Here is an 18650-nt window from a genome sequence, read left to right on the forward strand (position 1 = left end):
TGTAAAACAGGGGGATATTGGGCATGTTGTTAACGCAGCACTCACACAGTCTTGTTGATTGTCTTGGAAATGTCACAGACGGTATTAGGTAATGTATTCGAGTAATAATGTGTCTTCACACTTATCTCAGAGCCAGAGATTGCGCGAAAAGCAATACCATTAACCTACACTTCCTCTGGTTGTGTTATTTAAAATTCATCATACAGAATCTTTCAATAATGACATCAAGGTACAAGTACAACAAAGATGAAGCCAGGCTTTATCTTCTTTTGAGCTATACTAAAGCTTATGTGGGAAAATACATCAAGCCGACTGAGCTCAATCATGGCGAACAGCTTGCATAAAATCTCTATGAAAGTGTATAATTTAGGAACATTTTACATGTTTGACACTACGCTAAGAATGAATTGCGCATGCCACATTAGCAGACAAGGCCTTAAAGATGTGTAAAAGGTCTGAAAATGAATGCATTTTTAATGCAATAGCTTAATCTCTGGTGAACATTGTAGAAAATCCATCCTAGTGGATGTATGTGTATTTAGCTAACTGCCATTAGGCTAAATGAGGACATTTATTTAACTGGTCTGCACCGTAAGCAGGATGAAATGAAAATTAAAAAACAAACTACCAAAATTGATTGTTAGAGAACTGCAGAGAAAATTGTTATTTTGGGGTCAACAGGTCTCTTTGATAGCGGTGAGCTACTTAAGCAGCTGTGACTGTTGTAGAGAGCTGGACAATTGACTGAATTAAAATTGTTCAAGTAACCAGCTTCAGAGCCCCTTGTGGCTCTTTAAAACCTCCACATTGACTCTTGATAGCTGAACAGCTGAAAAAAAAAAAGATCATAGCAATGTGATTGAATAAAAACAATGGAGACAAAATACTAGTTTCTAGCAGCATTTTTATATGAACTTTTATGCAATTTACACAACAGTGAAACTAATCTTGCTAGGAATAATTAAGAAAAAGACTTTTTTTTTTATGCCAATCTGCATGTATTTTTTGTTAAACCTTAATGCTTCATATGAAAGTAAAATTGTTCTTTAGTTTGAAAATCAAAACAAATAGTAGCTTTTAGTTCATACTTCTAAAATCCAATGTAATCTTTTCCTCAAAAAAGATTTTGCACTTCAAAGCTAATATCTAATGTAGCTAGACCAAGACTAAAAATGGCTCTTTGGATTCTAAAGGCTGGTGACATCTGAATTAAGTGATCCCCTGAATCCAAAAACAATGAAAAACAATAAACATTAGTAAAATATTAGCATCCTGTAGTTTTAACATAAAGACGATCTTGTGTTATTTGAGATCTGAAAGTTATGTTTTATGTAGACTATTAATTTTCTTCAAAAAATGCTCAAATTAGCTTTTAATATTTGGGAAAAATATAAAAAATATATCATGTTTTATTGAAATGATCAAATTTCTTCAGGATAATTAACAATTTTTATTCCTTAATTTTTTTCGGATTATAATCTAAAGCAAATAGAAAAACCATCACAGACATGGTTCACCCTTCCTTCATGACCATGACAGTCATATATCCTGTTGGAAACTCTTGGGATGAGCTGATGAGTAGAAAACACAGGGACTCTGGATGATCCAGAGAAAGATCAGTTTGGAAAGATATTAGTCCATGGTTCCTCTCACTGCATGCATTAGCCTTGTAAAATGTTAAAGCAGAACAGTGCTGCTGTTATTGTAGAAGTGTTACTTTTTGTAAAAAACAAACAAGCAAAAAAAAAAACAAATCTATTATTCCTAAACACTGGATTTTTTAAACCACAGCCATAAGTACTCAGTAGTTGATTTCTTTCTCATTTTAGTATGAAATTATAGTGCTGAAACAAAATGTTCATTTATTTTCAGACTTTTTACACAACTTTAACATATTTCTGCTGTTTCTTTGTAGAAATCTCTTGGAATTAATAAGGAATTACGAAGCTTTAGACCTCATAGACGTAAACAGGCTTTTGTGTTGCATTTCACTATTATTTGTTTGGCTCTTTTAAAGAAGATTTTGTGATTTATTGGGCGAGTTTCGTTTTGGTCATCCGATTTCCTCCTGCTTTCATCCCACTGAGGGAACACTAAAAAGGCGTCTGGGATGTATAAACTTTGTTATTGATTTAATCATCATTGTGTAATTCCAACAGAGTCCTAAAAAGATCTTTGAAAAAGTGTAAGAAAACTGTACTTTTAAATCTAACTCACAGAAACATTTAATTGAAACCTTAGATGCATGTGCTGTACAAAACGAATATATGGCAAGACAGCCCTTTTTTCACCAATATTAAATCACACTGATGTTGTCCTGCTTTAGGTCATTAAAAAAACTATCCTTTTTTGCAATAAAACTTCAAATACATAGGTTTACATTTCCTTGGTATTAATAAATTATCCTTTTACTCTTTGTGACTTGGGTCAAACCTTTGTATCAGACCAAAAGACTTCCAGAGGTTTTTTTTTTTTTTGAGTGAATATTCAGTCTTTTATCTATCTTGTCATGTTGCATTTGAAACAATGCCTTCTTCCTTGCCGAGGGGTTTTTCAAACCATATTAGACTGGTTTCACTGTGAATATGATACACTTACCAACTGCATACTGCATCTACACAAGGTCTTATTCTGCTGTCCGGGGTTTGGTATGCAAATTTGGCAGCAAAACACAGATTTGTCTCTGGAGCGCTGAATCCATCTCCATGCTAAATGTTATGACATATGGGCATTCTCATTCCTCTTTGTGTTTGTATTTAATTGTTTGAACATGTGAGTGTGTTGTTCATGCTGGATTGTTTTCGCATTTAGCAAATAGAAGTCATTTTGGTAATGCTAACTGACCTAAAATAGGAAAGGTTTAGTCTAATTTAATCTGGAAAAATATTAGTTGTGTATAAAGGGTATGTTCTTTTATATATAAAAGCAGCTATTTGAACTACAGCATTTCAAAAATAAATTAAGGAATAGAGTGCTTTGTTGCTTGCAGATGTCAGTCTTCTGAACAATCTATTTGCAGTCAAACATGTGTCATTTGTCACAACGAGAAGCTTTCATTTCTTTGAGCGATGGCGGAGGAGGAAAATCCACTCTACTCTCGGCGCTCAACAACCCTCCATAAAGGCTCCGTGATGTTCTGGTCTAGTGGCTGGTGAGGCCATCTCAGGGTACATGAAACCCCTCTTGAATTTGTTTAGCGATGCATTTGAAGGCATCATTGAGGACATTATGAAACGAAGTACTTGCTCCATTGCGTCTAATGACTCCCACCAGTCAGCTGCCGCACAGCAGTACTATTGCACTCTGAAGTCCATCTGCCATTTTATTTTCAAACACGATTTGTGAATCAGATATGATGTTCGAAGAAGGCTTGATGATGAGTAACTTCTAATGACTCATTGCGTTCACGTTTGGGCGCTCTACTCTCCACACCATGTCGAGTTTCTCTATGTATTGACCTTGAATACAAGCCTACTTTTTTTCTTTTAATCACAGCTCAGCTTCAGGTTTCCAGCTGTTTCTAGCAAAGTGCAGCCTGAACACTCAGGCTCCGAGGTGCTGATTCAATTCAGTGGAAATCTTTAAAGCTCTACTTCAGTAACATTCAGCAGCTCCCAGTGTTAAGTGTATTTCTAAGTTCAGTCAGCGGGCATTGGGCTGGGATCATTCTCCCTTCTTATAGATTAGGTTTTGTCTTTTTTGTGCGAGTTTAAAAAGAATGTTAAAGGAAAATTTGTGTTTCCTGTAACATGGTTGCTTAACAAACATTGCTAATAAGGAAAATAAATGCATACATTGCTATTTAAGTTTGCCATAATAAATTAAAGCCCCAAATGTATAATTTTAGTATTTTTTGGATACTTTAAGTGAAGATACAATGCTTCCTACTTTTGATATAGAGCTTGTGTTATTCATGACAGGGCACAGCAAGTTTGTTTGTAAAGCCAGTTTCCCTCAGCAGGAAATATTTAGTGATTTTAACCATTAATTAGGATACTTAAAAATAGAAGAAAGAGCATGAGAAAGAGATGACAGCATTAAATATTTTCAAACGAAAAAGCATTTAGAAAAAATAATAATGCATAAATACTGCAGCTAAAGATTAAAGGGATTTGAATTTACAGAACATAAAAAAAGGAGAAAAACAGTGGTAGATTTTTGTTTACACTTCTCAGTGGATAAAACGTTGAATTACTTCTGTAAACTTTCTTTTTTAACAGCAGCTTTAAATGATCTGACAGTTTTTGGAGGCATCAGGTGTTCAGAAAGCATGTTTACCAATTGCTTTGTGTTGATCATGTGAACTCATCCCAGATCTCTTCATGCTTCACAGTTTTAATCTGAATCAGATGTACAATAAATAGGAATCATTTAATGCTTTATAAGCATTTTAAAATCTGTCATTTAGCACATAAGAAACATCCATCCATTTTCTGTACACCCTTGTCCCTGATGGGCTCGGGAGGGGTGCTAGTGTCTATCTCCAGCAAACGTTTAGGGCGAGAGGCGGGGTACACCCTGGACAGGTCAGCAGTCTGTTTCAGGGCAACACAGAGACAGACAGGACAAACAACCATGCACACCCACACACTCAGACCTAGGATGAATTTAGAGAGACCAATTTTCCTGACAGACATGTTTTTCGACTTTCGGAGGAAGCCGGAGTACCCGGAGAGAACCCACCATGCACAGGGAGAACATGCAAACTCCATGCAGAATTGGGCCGGGAATTGAACCCAAGACCTTCTTGCTGCAAGGCAACAGTGCTACCAATTGCGCCACTGTGCAGCCTAAGAAAAAAATGCATTAAATTAGAATGCTACATTTCAGGCTTTTAGTCAGACTTTTGTATAAAATCAATAAAACCCAATTTAGATATAGTTTGCCACATTGCAATAACATGGTGAGTGTGTCAAATTGTTATTTGTTGTGTATTTTGATTTAAGTACAATAAGATCCCTCCCAAAAAATGGGTTTTAGGCATAAAGAAAAGTTTGTAAGATGATTTTGAAGTCCCAGTCTTTCTGCATAACTGCTGCTTCACACATAATGCAATGACAAGTAGACAGTTCTAAAATCCAAAAGCAGCTGGTTAGCTCAATCAGCATGGTTCTTATGTGTTGTCATTTATAGGGTTTTAGTTCTTTGGTGCAGTTTTTAAAAACATGGTTCCTTGTGAAGTTTTTTAAAATGGAATTAAATGTACGGTAAATATTAATTTTGAATCTATTTTGGTCGGAATGTGGTAAATCTTCAATAATAAGAAGTCATAAACTAAGACAATTTCAAGAAAAAACATAGTCGGGAACATTTAAATAATATTTACTAACCAAATAGACTACGAACCAACACAATTTGTTACCAGTAACAGATTAAATAAATTGATCACACATTTATTTCTCTTTACATTCTTGCAGAGGCCAAAGTATTTCAGATATGGTTTCCTGTCTATATTTTTAGAAACAGAAAGAGGTGGATTATTGATTTTGAGTTTAGAAGTTTAGAAGTGAACCTATAAGTCTCTCCTGATTTGAGTTAAAGCTTCACAAACCTCCGGCCTAAAGACCCTAGAGCTGAATCTGAGAAAACCTGCTGTCACTGTTCCCATATCTTTGCACCCAGCTCACATCAGTCTCGTTTCCCCCTTCACAGTTTCTCTGCTGAAATAAAAACATAGCTTTTCTTCTCTCTGCTCCCCAAACTTTAGTATCGTTTAACATTTGCTCACTCCTCTGGCTTGTTCTCTCTGTAGGAGGATGGACTTGGGAATGGACATCTTAATTTGGTGCTCTGCTTCTAAGAAAGAGTTATATTGATGGTGTAGCTGTGGATTAGTTGCGAGTGATACCTGTGATCTGAACACAGGGTTTTAATTTGAAGCCTGACTGCTCTCTCTGCTTTTATTACCAGAGAGAGAATTGATTTTTTTAAATTGATTTTTTTTTTTAGGAAGAGCCTCAGGACCTCATGGAAATGGCTGGATCTATCTCATTTTGAAATTTGCATGCTTTGAATAAATTGAGTTCTCCTTCAATATGTGGGGTTAATATGTTGCCTCTGTAATGTTTACTTTTTTCTTTGCACATAGGGTCTTTGCACTTTTTTCTTTGCACATAGGGTCTTTAAAATTTTTGTGACAAATGTTACTGTGGGTATTGATACTACTGTTAAATTTTGCAGGTGAAGAAGATTAACAGGAATTTTCCAGTAAACCAGCAGGTGAGCTCTTCTATTAATTATCCAACATACTTTATTTTACATATCTTTAATGTTTGTGCTTTAGCCGGCATTAAAAGTGAGGTAATTCTGAGCCATTCTGTATGTCAGAGGAGTTACACAAGGCTGAATTGCCAGCTATTACAGCACATGGGAAGTGCTTGCATCATTTAAGTCCATCCACTGGGAGATGATCAGAAAACAACTTAAGTGCTTTCAGTCAGTTAACTCATCATGTCAACCTTCAGTCTAAATGGAGAAAATCAAACATGCATCAAGGGCTTTCTGCTTATTTACTGCAGCTTCTGCCTCACAATAAAAAAAAAAATAGCAGCCATGCAAATTTAAGATAATAGTTCACAATGGAAAATTACAGAGTGTCACAAATCTTTTCACTTTGTTGTTTTGTAAATCAAGAAAAGGTCTTGCCCTATTCTTGTCCATTCATACCTCTATTCATTATCGTCTGGTGGGGCTGTTACTATATAACTTCATTTCCTAGTAGTTAGTTTCTTAGTTTATTCTGGTGTTCTCCTAAATCAGTGTTATTTTCGTATTGGTTTGTATTTTTACATTGAGAAAGACAAAAAACTCCTCTGTCTTCACCAATAAAGAAATGCAACAATGCATTGGAATTTTAGGTCACTGGGCGAAAGCATAAAAAAAGCATAAGCATGAACTCCAAACTGGAGGATTTTTAAAGAATCCACAGAAAGCAACAGTCAAAGATTCCTGCCTCTGTATAAAATTTTTACAGAGTTTTTAAGACCAGAGGTACCAACAATTGACGTTGGTGGTTCTATTCAAAACAATTATTTTGTGCCATGCAATTTTTTCCCCCAAATGAGTAAAAAGGCTCAAAATAAAGTTTGGATTTTTTCTAAAGAAATTCAGTGGAAGATTATTCTACTGCATTTAAAAAAAAAAAACCATTTCTTTCAAGACTTTTTAACACCTTTACCAAGATATCATTATCCTTCTACACATTTGTATGTAACATTTCCTATATGACTGTGAGAAGATTTTACCTTGTATTCTTAAAAAATATAGATTTTAAACCTGATGAAACCTTAAAAGACGTTTCAAATATACTTCATATTTAAAACAAATTTGTCCTTCCTCTGAAGAATATTGACACATGTCCTAACCTTCCTATTTTTGAAAATCTTAAATCTCACCTCTCTTTAGAGGAATTTAGATGTTTAAACTTTTCCCTATTCCATGTTTTTAGATGAAGAAATAAGGATAGTTGCGTGAGAACTGTTTTTGTTAAAGCCAAAATTATTTGACTTTTCTCACACATTTTCAATATATTGTGAATAAAACCAGTCCTTGATTTTAGGGCCTTTGTGAAAACAAAAAAATAAATAAATGAGGGAAGCAGCTTGTGATTTTATTTATTTTATTTTATTTTAATTTTTTTTCAGCTTCAAACTGAAACTCAGAATGTTTCTGTCAAGTTGTCAGATGAAAGCCTTTGGCATACTTTTACTAATGAGGAGGAGGAGGAACCGGATATGGAAGCGTTTAGGGTCGTTTAGCAGCTTGCAGGTCTATTTCAAACAGGGTGACGGGACTTTTGACAGCCTGTTCGCATGTTGTGGAGACTTTAACTCAAACAAATATCAACTTCAAGCTGAAAAACCTTGGAGCGATCACATCCAAATTTAATGTCAGTCTATAGAATATTTTCCCCAAGAGTCTGGGAATCATCAAGACTTTTTCACACTTGGCTAGGCATATGAAACATACAGCAAATGAAACTGTATGTGCCTTATCTTTGTCTAATATTAGAACTTGTTAGATGATCTGAAACATTTAGGTGGAATAAATATCAAAAACTGAAGAAATCTATCAGGGGAAAAAAAGCTTATTTTATTCCCAGGTATGTACCATCAGGAAGAAATGACAGTAAACATGTGCCAGAGTTTATAATTCTTATAAAGAATTGTAATTTTACTTATAGATTTGGTGCATTTTCTTTCTAGTTGGACCATCAAGATGATGCAGCACATTTTTAGATGCTGTCAGTTTATCAATTTCAGGACTTTAGACAAATGGACATCATGTGGTACACCATGCAGATTTATTTCCCTATCCACTATTTTGACTTGAAATAGTAGGGACAACAGCCCTGTTAACAGGGACTGACCACTAAACAGTTTAATTGCACTTTACTTTGCCTAAAACAACTTCAGCCATCTGTGTGCAACACTCCGATTTAGATTTTTCTGCCTAGTTTTACATAAATGAAAGAATAAGATCTCCAACTGAAAGATGTCATGATAAAACTTCACCAGCAAAAGAAGATGTTTTGTCCTATCCTGATTTGACACACAAAGATTTGTCCTGGTATTTTCAGCATGAATCTAAAATTCTTGTTTAACTATGTATGAAATGTGGCACTTCTGAGTTAAACGTTAATAATAAATAAAGCCAAATTCTGACTTGTTAAGTATGTATGATTTTTGACACATTAGGGATATCGTTTGATCCTTAGGGGTTTGGGATGCCTCTTTTTACCGTAACATAAATCATTAAATACTGTCAAAGGTATCCAAAAATGAAAACTTGTCATGTTTTTGGATGAAAACGTTCCATAAATTAGGCGTGAAAACATGTAATTTAACCTTTATGCTGCCAGTATGAATAAAGTTGGAAAATAAGTGTGTAAATACTAGTGAAAGTAAGGATGTCAGAGAAATATTTATTTGAGGGAACTGTTTAAATTATGTACAAAGTAGCAACAAATTGAAACACAGAAGGGTTGTATTTAAAATGACTTGTCTTCTTGTTGGGTCTCAAATTTTCGTATTTTATTTGACTTTTTTCAGTATGCTAAATTACCCTGGTCCTCAAGACTATCCTGCATGTTTTAGATGTTTCCCTGCTTTAACACACCGGATTCAGAGAATTGCAGTTCAGCAAAAGCCTGCTAATCAGCTATTTAAATCATATGTGCTGAAGCCTGAAACATTGACCATCACCTAACATAATATCTAGAATAATAAAGTTCAATCTGTCATTTGGTGTGAGGAGCACTCCAAGTGAAATGGGGGTCTAAACAAAGCAAATGTTTAAAATGCGTAGATTTCTACCATTTTATGTTCTAGTCATGCTGACGTGTTTTTATTTCTCTGCAGGAAAATCTTTATTTATATTTTTATTATTTTTAAATTTTAAAAGGTCTTCTCCTCCATTTTTATTCGTTATTTTACAACTTGAATTTTGAAACACGTTCTCCATTGTGTCATTAATACCACCCACTGATCTCCATATTTTTATACAGCCAATCTTACGTACCGTAGTCTCACTTAAAGCTTAAATGTTTAGCGAATCTCATAATGAGGCCCTTTTCAGTCTTCTCTAAAACCAAAACAAACTAAATAGTTAGTTGTCCGTCTTCTGTGCAATTTCTGAAAAAGTACAATACTAACCTGTCACTGCTGAGTCAGTTTGGGGTTTGAAGACTGTGCCAAAATTTTCACATGCCAGAATATAGGTAGATTTCTGTTTTCTGAGGTAAAAATTAGAATCTTTACACAAAAACTCTTTTCTACAGGCTCATAAAGACAAAGGAAGCTCAAAAATAGTTTCTACAGTTGCAAAATCCCTCATTTTCCAGGCACTTTACTTCACTGCTTTGCAAAGCTGGATTTAGTGCCAAATATTCACAGTTGAAATGTTCTTATGATTATTTGGTGAACATAGTTATATCATCTTTCTTATTTCATGGCTAAAAATATAACATTTTTACCATCTTTAAGCTAATTTTTAATTCCAGTTGATTTTTATTTCACTTTGTAAAGTACAATGCTGTTTGCTTTATTTGACAGATTATCTACATGGGCTGGGTCGATGAGAAGGAGCAGGACTCTGTTCAGGACAGGATGTACTCACCAAAGTTCCTCGCTCTGAGGGGTTCCTCACTCTTCAAGTTCACAGCTCCTCCCGTAAGCATTCTCTTGTATCACTTTAATTTCTATTTCATCAGAACAAACTCCTGTTTTGGATTGATGCTTTCTGCTCCTCAGGAAGGGATATTTCATTTTCATTTAATGCTAATCTATTGTTCAGGAAAGGGGAAAAAAATGCTTCCCTGTTTAAGAAACAGGAAGCAGCTCACTTATAATCATTTGTGGTGCATTGATCTTTGTCTTGATTGATGATGATCATTTAATGTGTTTACATTCTGGCAGCTATTTGGGTTATTATGATGAGAGGGATAAGCTGTCAATGGGCCTGTTGATGGCAAGAGATTGATAGATAACTGAAATTGCCTGCTGATGGTGATTGTGCTGATATAAATGGAATATGCTAATGTGAGTGGATGAGGGAACATGAGAGCCTGCATGTTCAAAAGTCAGGACATGTTTTGTTATTAATCCAAACTAGTTATCTGGGATTTATGGTTTCCTTCATGTGGGAGGATGTAACTGCAATTTGAAAGGTTACAATGGGTTTGAAAAATATTTATACCGCATTGACGTTTTCGAGTTTTGTCACATTACAACCATAAATTTTATTGGGATTCACATACTGGTGAAGTAGAAGGAAAATATAAATCTGAAAAGCAGAGAGTCGATTCAGACCCCCTGTAGAATGACATCCTTAAATCCCATAAAATCCACTTCAACCAACTGCTTCAAGAAGTCTTATATACACTCTACTTGTGTGCATGTAAAAGAAGGCCTTGGTGACTCTGAAGAAGCTACAGAAACCCATTACTACTGTTAATATTGTAGTTATTTTGAAAAAAAAGTAAGCTATTATTGAAAGAAAGCCATATGATGTTCCATTAACAATTTTCCCCAACCCATGTAGAGAACACAGCTGAGACATAGAACAAGGTTCCTTGTCAGACAACATCATAAAGGAACAATGTGGCCTACATTCAAAATACTATGTGGTGAATAACTAGCACAGCACATCACCCTGAACTTACAATGAATTGTCCTTCTGGAGTACCATCTTCAGCGAGACAGGGAAGCTGATCAGAGTTGATAGGAAGATAGATGGAGCAACATACAGGGCAAACCTGCAAGTAAACCTCTTAGACGTTTGAGACTGGGGTAGAGGTTTTCCATCCAACACAGCAGGAGCCAACTTAATCCAACTGAGAGTCTGTGGCAAGACTTGAAAATTGCTCTTCACAGGCTCTCCCTGTGGAAATACGTTTAGATTTGAGATTAGTATAATTTTCCTTCTGCTTCACAAAAATGCATTACTTGTATCAGAAAATCTCAATCAAATACATTGAAAATGGGAAAAACTCTATTTGCAAGTTATTGGGTACATCAATCAATCAGCAAGGAAATACTGTAATGTTCCAGTCCTTTGGATTTGACATGTTACTAGTAAAAGCTCTGGGCATTGTTCTGTAAATAGTTGTTTTTTCTGTATGTAAAAAGTATTCCCAAGTAATACCCGTTGGAAAAAAAAAAAAAAAAACACATGCTGTGTTTCCTCTTAGGCACAGTTCCTGATCTTTTTATTCCTCTCCATTGAGACTTTTCTTAAATCAAACAACATTCATGTGCTGTTTTCAGGTGACGACGTGGGACTGGACCAGAGCAGAGAAAAGCTTTACCGTGTATGAAATAATGTGCAAAATTTTAAAGGTATCACAGTCTCTTTTTTTTTTTACTCAATTCCCCAAGCATTTAGAGCAGCGGATCTCAAACAGAGTACACCAGGAGAATATTAAGCAGCAAAAGTGAATCTGAGGGATGCTCTCATATGACTCACTTATACAGTACATTTGCATGTATTCTTGCTGTTCCACAGACAGACTCAAGGCTTGTAGTTATTATTCTATGCAGGTTTCAGGTCACTTTGAATTTGATGGTGAGAATTTATCTGCCACTCATTATCTAGAAACGGATTTTGAATAGTTAGATATAGATTCACAAATGCAATTATCTGTAGGCTGCTGAACTTAAATTGCAATTTAGTTTATAGAAAGCTGTGAGACGACACATTAGATTATGATTATTAAAGTTAGTAACGCCTGTCCGCGAACTGTGCTGCTGTTGTCTTATCTGTCAGCTCGCTCTGTGTTATCTTAGGACAGTGACCTTTTGGACAAAAGGAGACACTGCTTCAGTGTTCAGACAGAGAGTGGGGAGGACATGTTCTTCAGCGTAGAGCTGGAGTGTGAACTGCTGATCTGGGAAAAGGCTTTTCAGATGGCCACGTTTCTGGAGGTGGAGAGGATACAGGTCTGGTTTTTATTTAACAGTCTCAGGCTGTTTCAGCAGTTGTTTTAGCACAAAAAACTGATAATACTCTCGAGGCATCTGTAACTGTTGTAACATTGTCTCTTGCTGTTCTGCAGTGTAAAACATATGCTTGCATAATGGAGAGCCACCTCATGGGACTTACAGTTGACTTCAGCATGGGATTTGTGTGCTTCGATGCTGCTTCAAAGGCAAGTTCATGACAATCCTCTCTTATCCCTTCAGCGTCTCTATTTATCAGTTCATTTCTCAGCATTGCAAAGTTGGATTCATGTATATATTTTTCATATCAATAGTTTTGTCAAGTTCTGACCTGCTGATGGTGATATTGGCTATTTATTGCAGTTCTACAAACTTTTGCTGTCTAGTTTTTGCACAAACTGAAAAGTCTTCACATTAAAATGTTTGTAGTAAAATAATTTACTCAGACCATGACAGAGAGCTGTCGCTGTAAAAAGTATTTAAGTATATATAATTTACAAGACAGATTATTCCATATATAATTTTTTTTTGCATTTTTTTCTATAAGACTAGAAAATAACTTGTCCTATGCAAGAAAGCTATGATTTGCTGTTACGTTTTAGGTTATTTAAATTTTTTACTATAAATGACCTTCAAGCATTCTATTGTGATGAATTAGGACTGGAGGAAACATCATGCTATGTGTGGGAAATGGGGAGCAGTCAGTGTTACACAGCTCTGTTTTTTAGACAAAGACAAAATAAGTTTACATTCTAAACCATCTTAGCATATTCTCTTAATAAGCGTTATTGGTATGGTTTGCATGTGGTGAGCTTAACATACAAACAAGTCTCTGTATTACATATAGAGCTATTGGACCTTTTCTAAAAGAAAGCAAATATTTTCTAATTTACCAGAAACCTCTGTGATATTGAAAAAATCAAGTTGTCTTCTCACAGCAAAACCTTCCACACTGGTGATTATTAATTTCAACACGACCCAGTAGCGCTTACATAGATGGTGTTCACTGATCGGTAAAAAAAGTTAGAAACTTTAGATTCTGCCTCTTCTGAGCGGTGAGTATCCGGTCATACAGTTGGCCAACTTCTATGTTAGGGCATAGGAATCCTCTGTTATCCATTCAAATATGGAGGAGTGCTCTCCTCCCTGTGTTGCATACAGTTGGATGGAACAAATCATGACGCCTCAGCTGAATTTTTTTTGTGCTGCTGCTAACTTATTCTGCTCACTGTGCATTTTAGAAGTTGTGAGTTCATTTGTTTTGACGGCTGAACCCCTCCCAGCTAAAACCTCTTACTGCAGCGTACAGTTCATTTTGGCCTTTCCCCAAGTCTCACAGGCATGCATACTACTCCACTGGTGCACATTATGTTGATGAGAGGGATACAAGCACTGCCATATTGTTCTCTAAGATTTTGGCCCTAATTCCAGCAGTACATGGCAACAATGTCCCCCAAGCATGACAATAATGTCGCCAGAGTATTGTTTATAGAGAGAAATTCACCAAGCACAATCCATATGTAAACTGCAGTAGCAGACAATGTGAGTGGGATTATTCCATAATTAAAAACTGCTTTTGGCAAATTTGACAAGCATGCTGGTTTCTGACAGAAACCAACCAAAATGTAACTGTTTGTCAAACAGATCTGTAATCTGCGGGTTCAAAATACAGTCAGATCTTATTCCATCTCTACAGTACTGTTTCCACATGGACAACATACAAAGCAAAGATAACACTGGATAAAATATTTATGGTTAATCTCCACCACCATCTCTCTGCCAGTGCTTTTGTTTGGAGTTTTTCCTCTCATGTCTGTGGTCCTCTTCTGTGCTCACACACATGAGAATCAAGTAAGCTCATCTCTGACCTTTAAAAGATGAACACAAAGCGAGTGGGCGGATGAATCAATGCATGCATATGGTACTTACTGTGTAATGTGTTGCATAAAATATGTAAACTAGAACAGCTCAATGAAGTTATGTGCTAAACTGTGGCATTGTATTCAGACAATACCGACTTTGAGTTGGATGTAAAGTTAATACAAAATCCTTTATTGCTACAAAGTTAGGAAAGATAACAAGCATTTTATTTATTTTACCCATGCTTTAGTTTCAGCAGGCAGCCTCAAAATGCTGCTCTCTCGTTGACTAAGAAATACTATGTTCAGACAACGCACTGACACAATTATGCATAGACTTATAATTTATTCTCATATATTCCTGACCCAATACTTAGAGTTGGTCTTCAATAAACTCACATCTCGCTCCTGATAACATGCTTGCATGAGTGAGGGACTCCCTATACATATAGATATAGATTCTTGAACATGTAATGTCCTCCAATGGCCTTCACAGTAACCAGATCTCAACCCAGCAGGGCGCAGGGAGACTTGCTTTGTAAATCTATAGCATATGATGTCAACATGTCAACATAGTGCAAAATCTCAGCAATGTTATAAAACACCTTGTTGAATCTATGTCCTTGAGAATTAAGATAGTTCTCAAGACAAAAGAATTCCCGTCTGGTCATAGCAAGATGTAACTGGTAAGGTATATGATGACTGTAGAATTCTGTTTGTACATTTTAAATGCTGTACAAATGGGAAAAAAAATGCATTGCTAAAATCTACATGGTGCTCAACATGAGAACACTGACATCAAAAATGATTCAATCGGTGTTAGGCTACTTTAACAAAACCTTTACAGCTTTTCTCTTTAAAAAAATGAAAAGAATCAGTACATACTATAAAAAGTAATAACCTCCCTGCTAAAATAGTGTAATATAGCATCATGTTGCTTAAGCCATTTTGACAGACTGGGGAATCTGGGGGTGTCTGGCAGTGAGATGAGAGCAGTAGATCCTTGACTTCAGGGTGGCCCTTCTGTGGTTCTGCTTTCCTCTGGTGAGACCCATGGATAGTAAATGTGACGGGGACCTGGGGGGTCCTTAGACTGCATCTAATTAGTTGTACTCTTTAGACCTCCTGGAGCTCTTCAACATTTATTGTAGTGCATTGTCTTAGGAATTAGATACATCCACATTAATATCAGAATAAAATGTTCCCCAAAAGAATATTAGCAGGATAGTAAATTTCTTAAGTGTTTTGTTCTGGCTTGACTTTTCTTCTTTGAAGTAGCATACAGTGTTGTCAGTGGAAGTTTTTACTCCAATATTGAAGTGGCTACTTCTGGTATAATTGTCAAGCATAATTTTTCATGTGATTAGTAAACATAAAATCCAGATTTTTTTTTGTACAATTTTATGATAAATATAAATTTTCCAGTGATAGCCATCACAGATTGCATTTGTTGTGATTGAGATTTTTGTTTACTTCTTGTCTTCCATTTGGACACTGCAGACTCTTTAGACATAAGAAAACACTAGAGCACAGAATATCAGCAGTTGATTCTCCACACTGTCCTGCATAGCTTAAAAATAAGTGTTTTATTATTGATACAGTTGAAACTAGAGGTTTACATATACCGAATGAAGTTAAAACCGGACAAAACTTAATGGCTATAATGAGCACAGTTACATTAGGAGAAAAAAGTAGACACATATATCAGGAAACACCTTCCCAACTGTGAAGTATGTCAGCAGCATCATCCTGTTTTTCTTCAGGAGAAACTATTTCATTTCATAAAATAGATGACATTATGAGGAAATAACATTATGTGGAAATATTAATGCAACATCTAAAAACATCAACTAGGAAGGTAAAACTTGGGCATAGATTTTTGTTCTAATTGGGCAATAATCCAATAAAGCCAAAGTGGCTATGGTTGTTGTCCTTGAAGTGTTTAAGGACAATGAAGTCAATGTTTTGGCATGGTCACCACAAATCCCTAATTTCAGTCCGATAGAGAATTTGTAGACAGATCTGAAAAGATGTGTAAGAGCTAGGCTGATTTAGTTCCATTGGTTCTGTCTGGAGAAATGAGCCAGAACTCTAGGAGACTGTTGTGAGAAACTTGTGGAAGAAAAATCCGAAACATTTGACCCAAGTCATATAGTTCAAAGGCAATGCTACAAAATGTCGAGGAAATGTAGTATGCTTGGTGTTGTATAGGTTGGACAAAATTGCAGACAAAAACTGGGCATAGTCATAATATGCATGCTAATTAAAAAACAAAAACACTTACAGAGACGGTCTGCAGGGAACCAGATACATGCCACAGATGAGCAACTCTGAACAACAGAAAGCAACGGCAAAACAACAAAGATTGGAAGCTACTGAGGCAAAGGTAGAAATGACAATGCAACCTAAAAGCCTAATCAGATGGAAATGAGAACAGCTGAGAGAGTAAGCACGCAGAGGAGAACTAGGTGATTGAGAACAGCTGTGCTGAGATGCAAGCTGGCACGCTGAGGGAGGAAGATAAAAAGAGCAGGAGAAATGGGAGACCATAAAACTTCAGGGGAGAAAACCCGAAACTATCATAAACAGTTAACAATAAGAAACACTCATTTAAGATGCCTCAATCTAAATGTACAAATGAAAATACAGCCAGAAAAGAACTAACAAAGAGAAAACTGAAATGCTAAGATTTAAGATGCAGAAATAAAGGAGGGATCCTAAACAAGACGCACAACACACAGACAACTCAGGATAATAATAGTATGTAAATATCTCATTTTAACGATATTAATAAATAGAGTTCTAAGATCTTTTCAGTCATTTTAGCAAATAGAAATATTTTTTTTTTCTGATTTAACTTCAGACATGACAGTTTTTGTTTGTAAATTTCTGTTAAATGTTTAAACCAACCAAGGTACACTCTTGATTTATTACACCCTTTGGAAAACGTGAAGTGTGTCAAACTAATAGCAGAACCTGAGCTGACCAGAGGATTTAGGGATAACAACACAGGGTTCCTGCTTCTCTCATGCTATAATTTCAAATTCCAATTTCTCAGACATGGATGTTTATTTTCTTTTCTTGTGTTTTTCTAGATCTTGAGAATACATAAATTAAATTTGCAGACCCTGCTCACAGTCACTCTGCAAATACAAGCTAACATTGTTGATTCAGCTCGCAACTAGCTGCTACTATAGGATGCTGACTGATCGTAGTCTTTGTGTTGGCTTCAAAAGAATAGCTTGGAGCCTGTAAAGATAGATGGATCCTAAGGTGAATGTGATCTCACGCAGTAATGAATTTGTTTCTGCCAATCAAATGTGTGTTCTTTTCCCTCGGGAAGCAGAGCCTGCCAAGCCAGTGATCAGCCAAGCACATCAAAGTGTGGGGTGAAGATTGCAGTTGTATCTTTTTCCTTCAGTATTCTGTGTTTGTAATCTACTTAATTATTATTCGATTTTATGGTTTGGATTTAAAACTTAAAATGTCATCACATATGATTTATGCTTTTTGGGCCTTCTGATGCCAAACTTTGTGACACAGTAAAACAGAGAAACAATGAAAGATTATTTTACCATTGTTTAAATTGTGTCTCAAAATTTGTAGACCAACTGGAGAATTTTATACCAAAATCAAGAGGAAAGCGAGAAATATCAAGTCCATTCATTTAAACTCATGTGACATTACGTCCATTTTCTTTTGTCTCAGGTCAAAAGTCACACTTAAGCAGGTTTAAATTCTGAGTAAAGAAACAATACAACTTTCTGTTCCTCCGTGACAAGGTGGTGTAGTGGTGAAATACTCTACATTATATACATTGAATATGCATCATGTTCGACAACAGAAGTTTAAACATGAGTCAGTGATGTGATTAGATAAACCATGAGAAGTGCAGAATGACAGTTTTAGTCCTGATTATCATAATGTCTTCTACTATATGCTGCCATAATGGATTTTGAGCCAGGATACTTATTCAGTAGATTTTTTTCCAATTATTTGTAAATTTAGATTTTCAAAACCTTGCCTTTCACTGGGACTCTCTTTACTTTTTGATATGTTATTCTGCTCATTATTCTCAAATGTCTGTTTTGACTAAATTGTTTGGTTTTGGTTTTATATATTTATTCTTCTTCCCAGAAGAATTCCAGCCTTCCTCTTGCTTCAGGTGATAACATTATACTAAAACTTTTTTAAAACACCAGGGCAAAAACCCTGAGTGTTGTTTTTAAAATCACCAGTACAGATATTTGTGAGAAATAAATAAATTTCTGCTTCTACCTAAAGAAAAACATTGTAGTTTTCATGGTGAAGCTTTATAGCTCTGCTGCAACACAAATAAGACTTTGCAAAAAGT

At 35.7% G+C, this 18650-nt stretch overlaps 1 protein-coding gene across 1 annotated transcript in view; it reads left to right on the forward strand.

Annotated features, from left to right (window-relative positions):
- sntg1 (syntrophin, gamma 1) overlaps positions 1 to 18650 on the forward strand; it is a 59988-nt gene that overhangs the window by 36686 nt on the left and 4652 nt on the right. Inside the window, exons 13-17 of the mRNA XM_028019460.1 lie at positions 6181 to 6219; positions 10053 to 10169; positions 11766 to 11837; positions 12285 to 12437; positions 12554 to 12646. Of these exons, the coding sequence (XP_027875261.1) occupies positions 6181 to 6219; positions 10053 to 10169; positions 11766 to 11837; positions 12285 to 12437; positions 12554 to 12646 (474 nt within the window). The remainder of the gene's footprint in view (positions 1 to 6180; positions 6220 to 10052; positions 10170 to 11765; positions 11838 to 12284; positions 12438 to 12553; positions 12647 to 18650) is intronic.

Source organism: Xiphophorus couchianus, chromosome 6 (assembly GCF_001444195.1).
Source record: "Xiphophorus couchianus chromosome 6, X_couchianus-1.0, whole genome shotgun sequence".
In the NCBI taxonomy this organism is placed as follows: domain Eukaryota; kingdom Metazoa; phylum Chordata; class Actinopteri; order Cyprinodontiformes; family Poeciliidae; genus Xiphophorus; species Xiphophorus couchianus.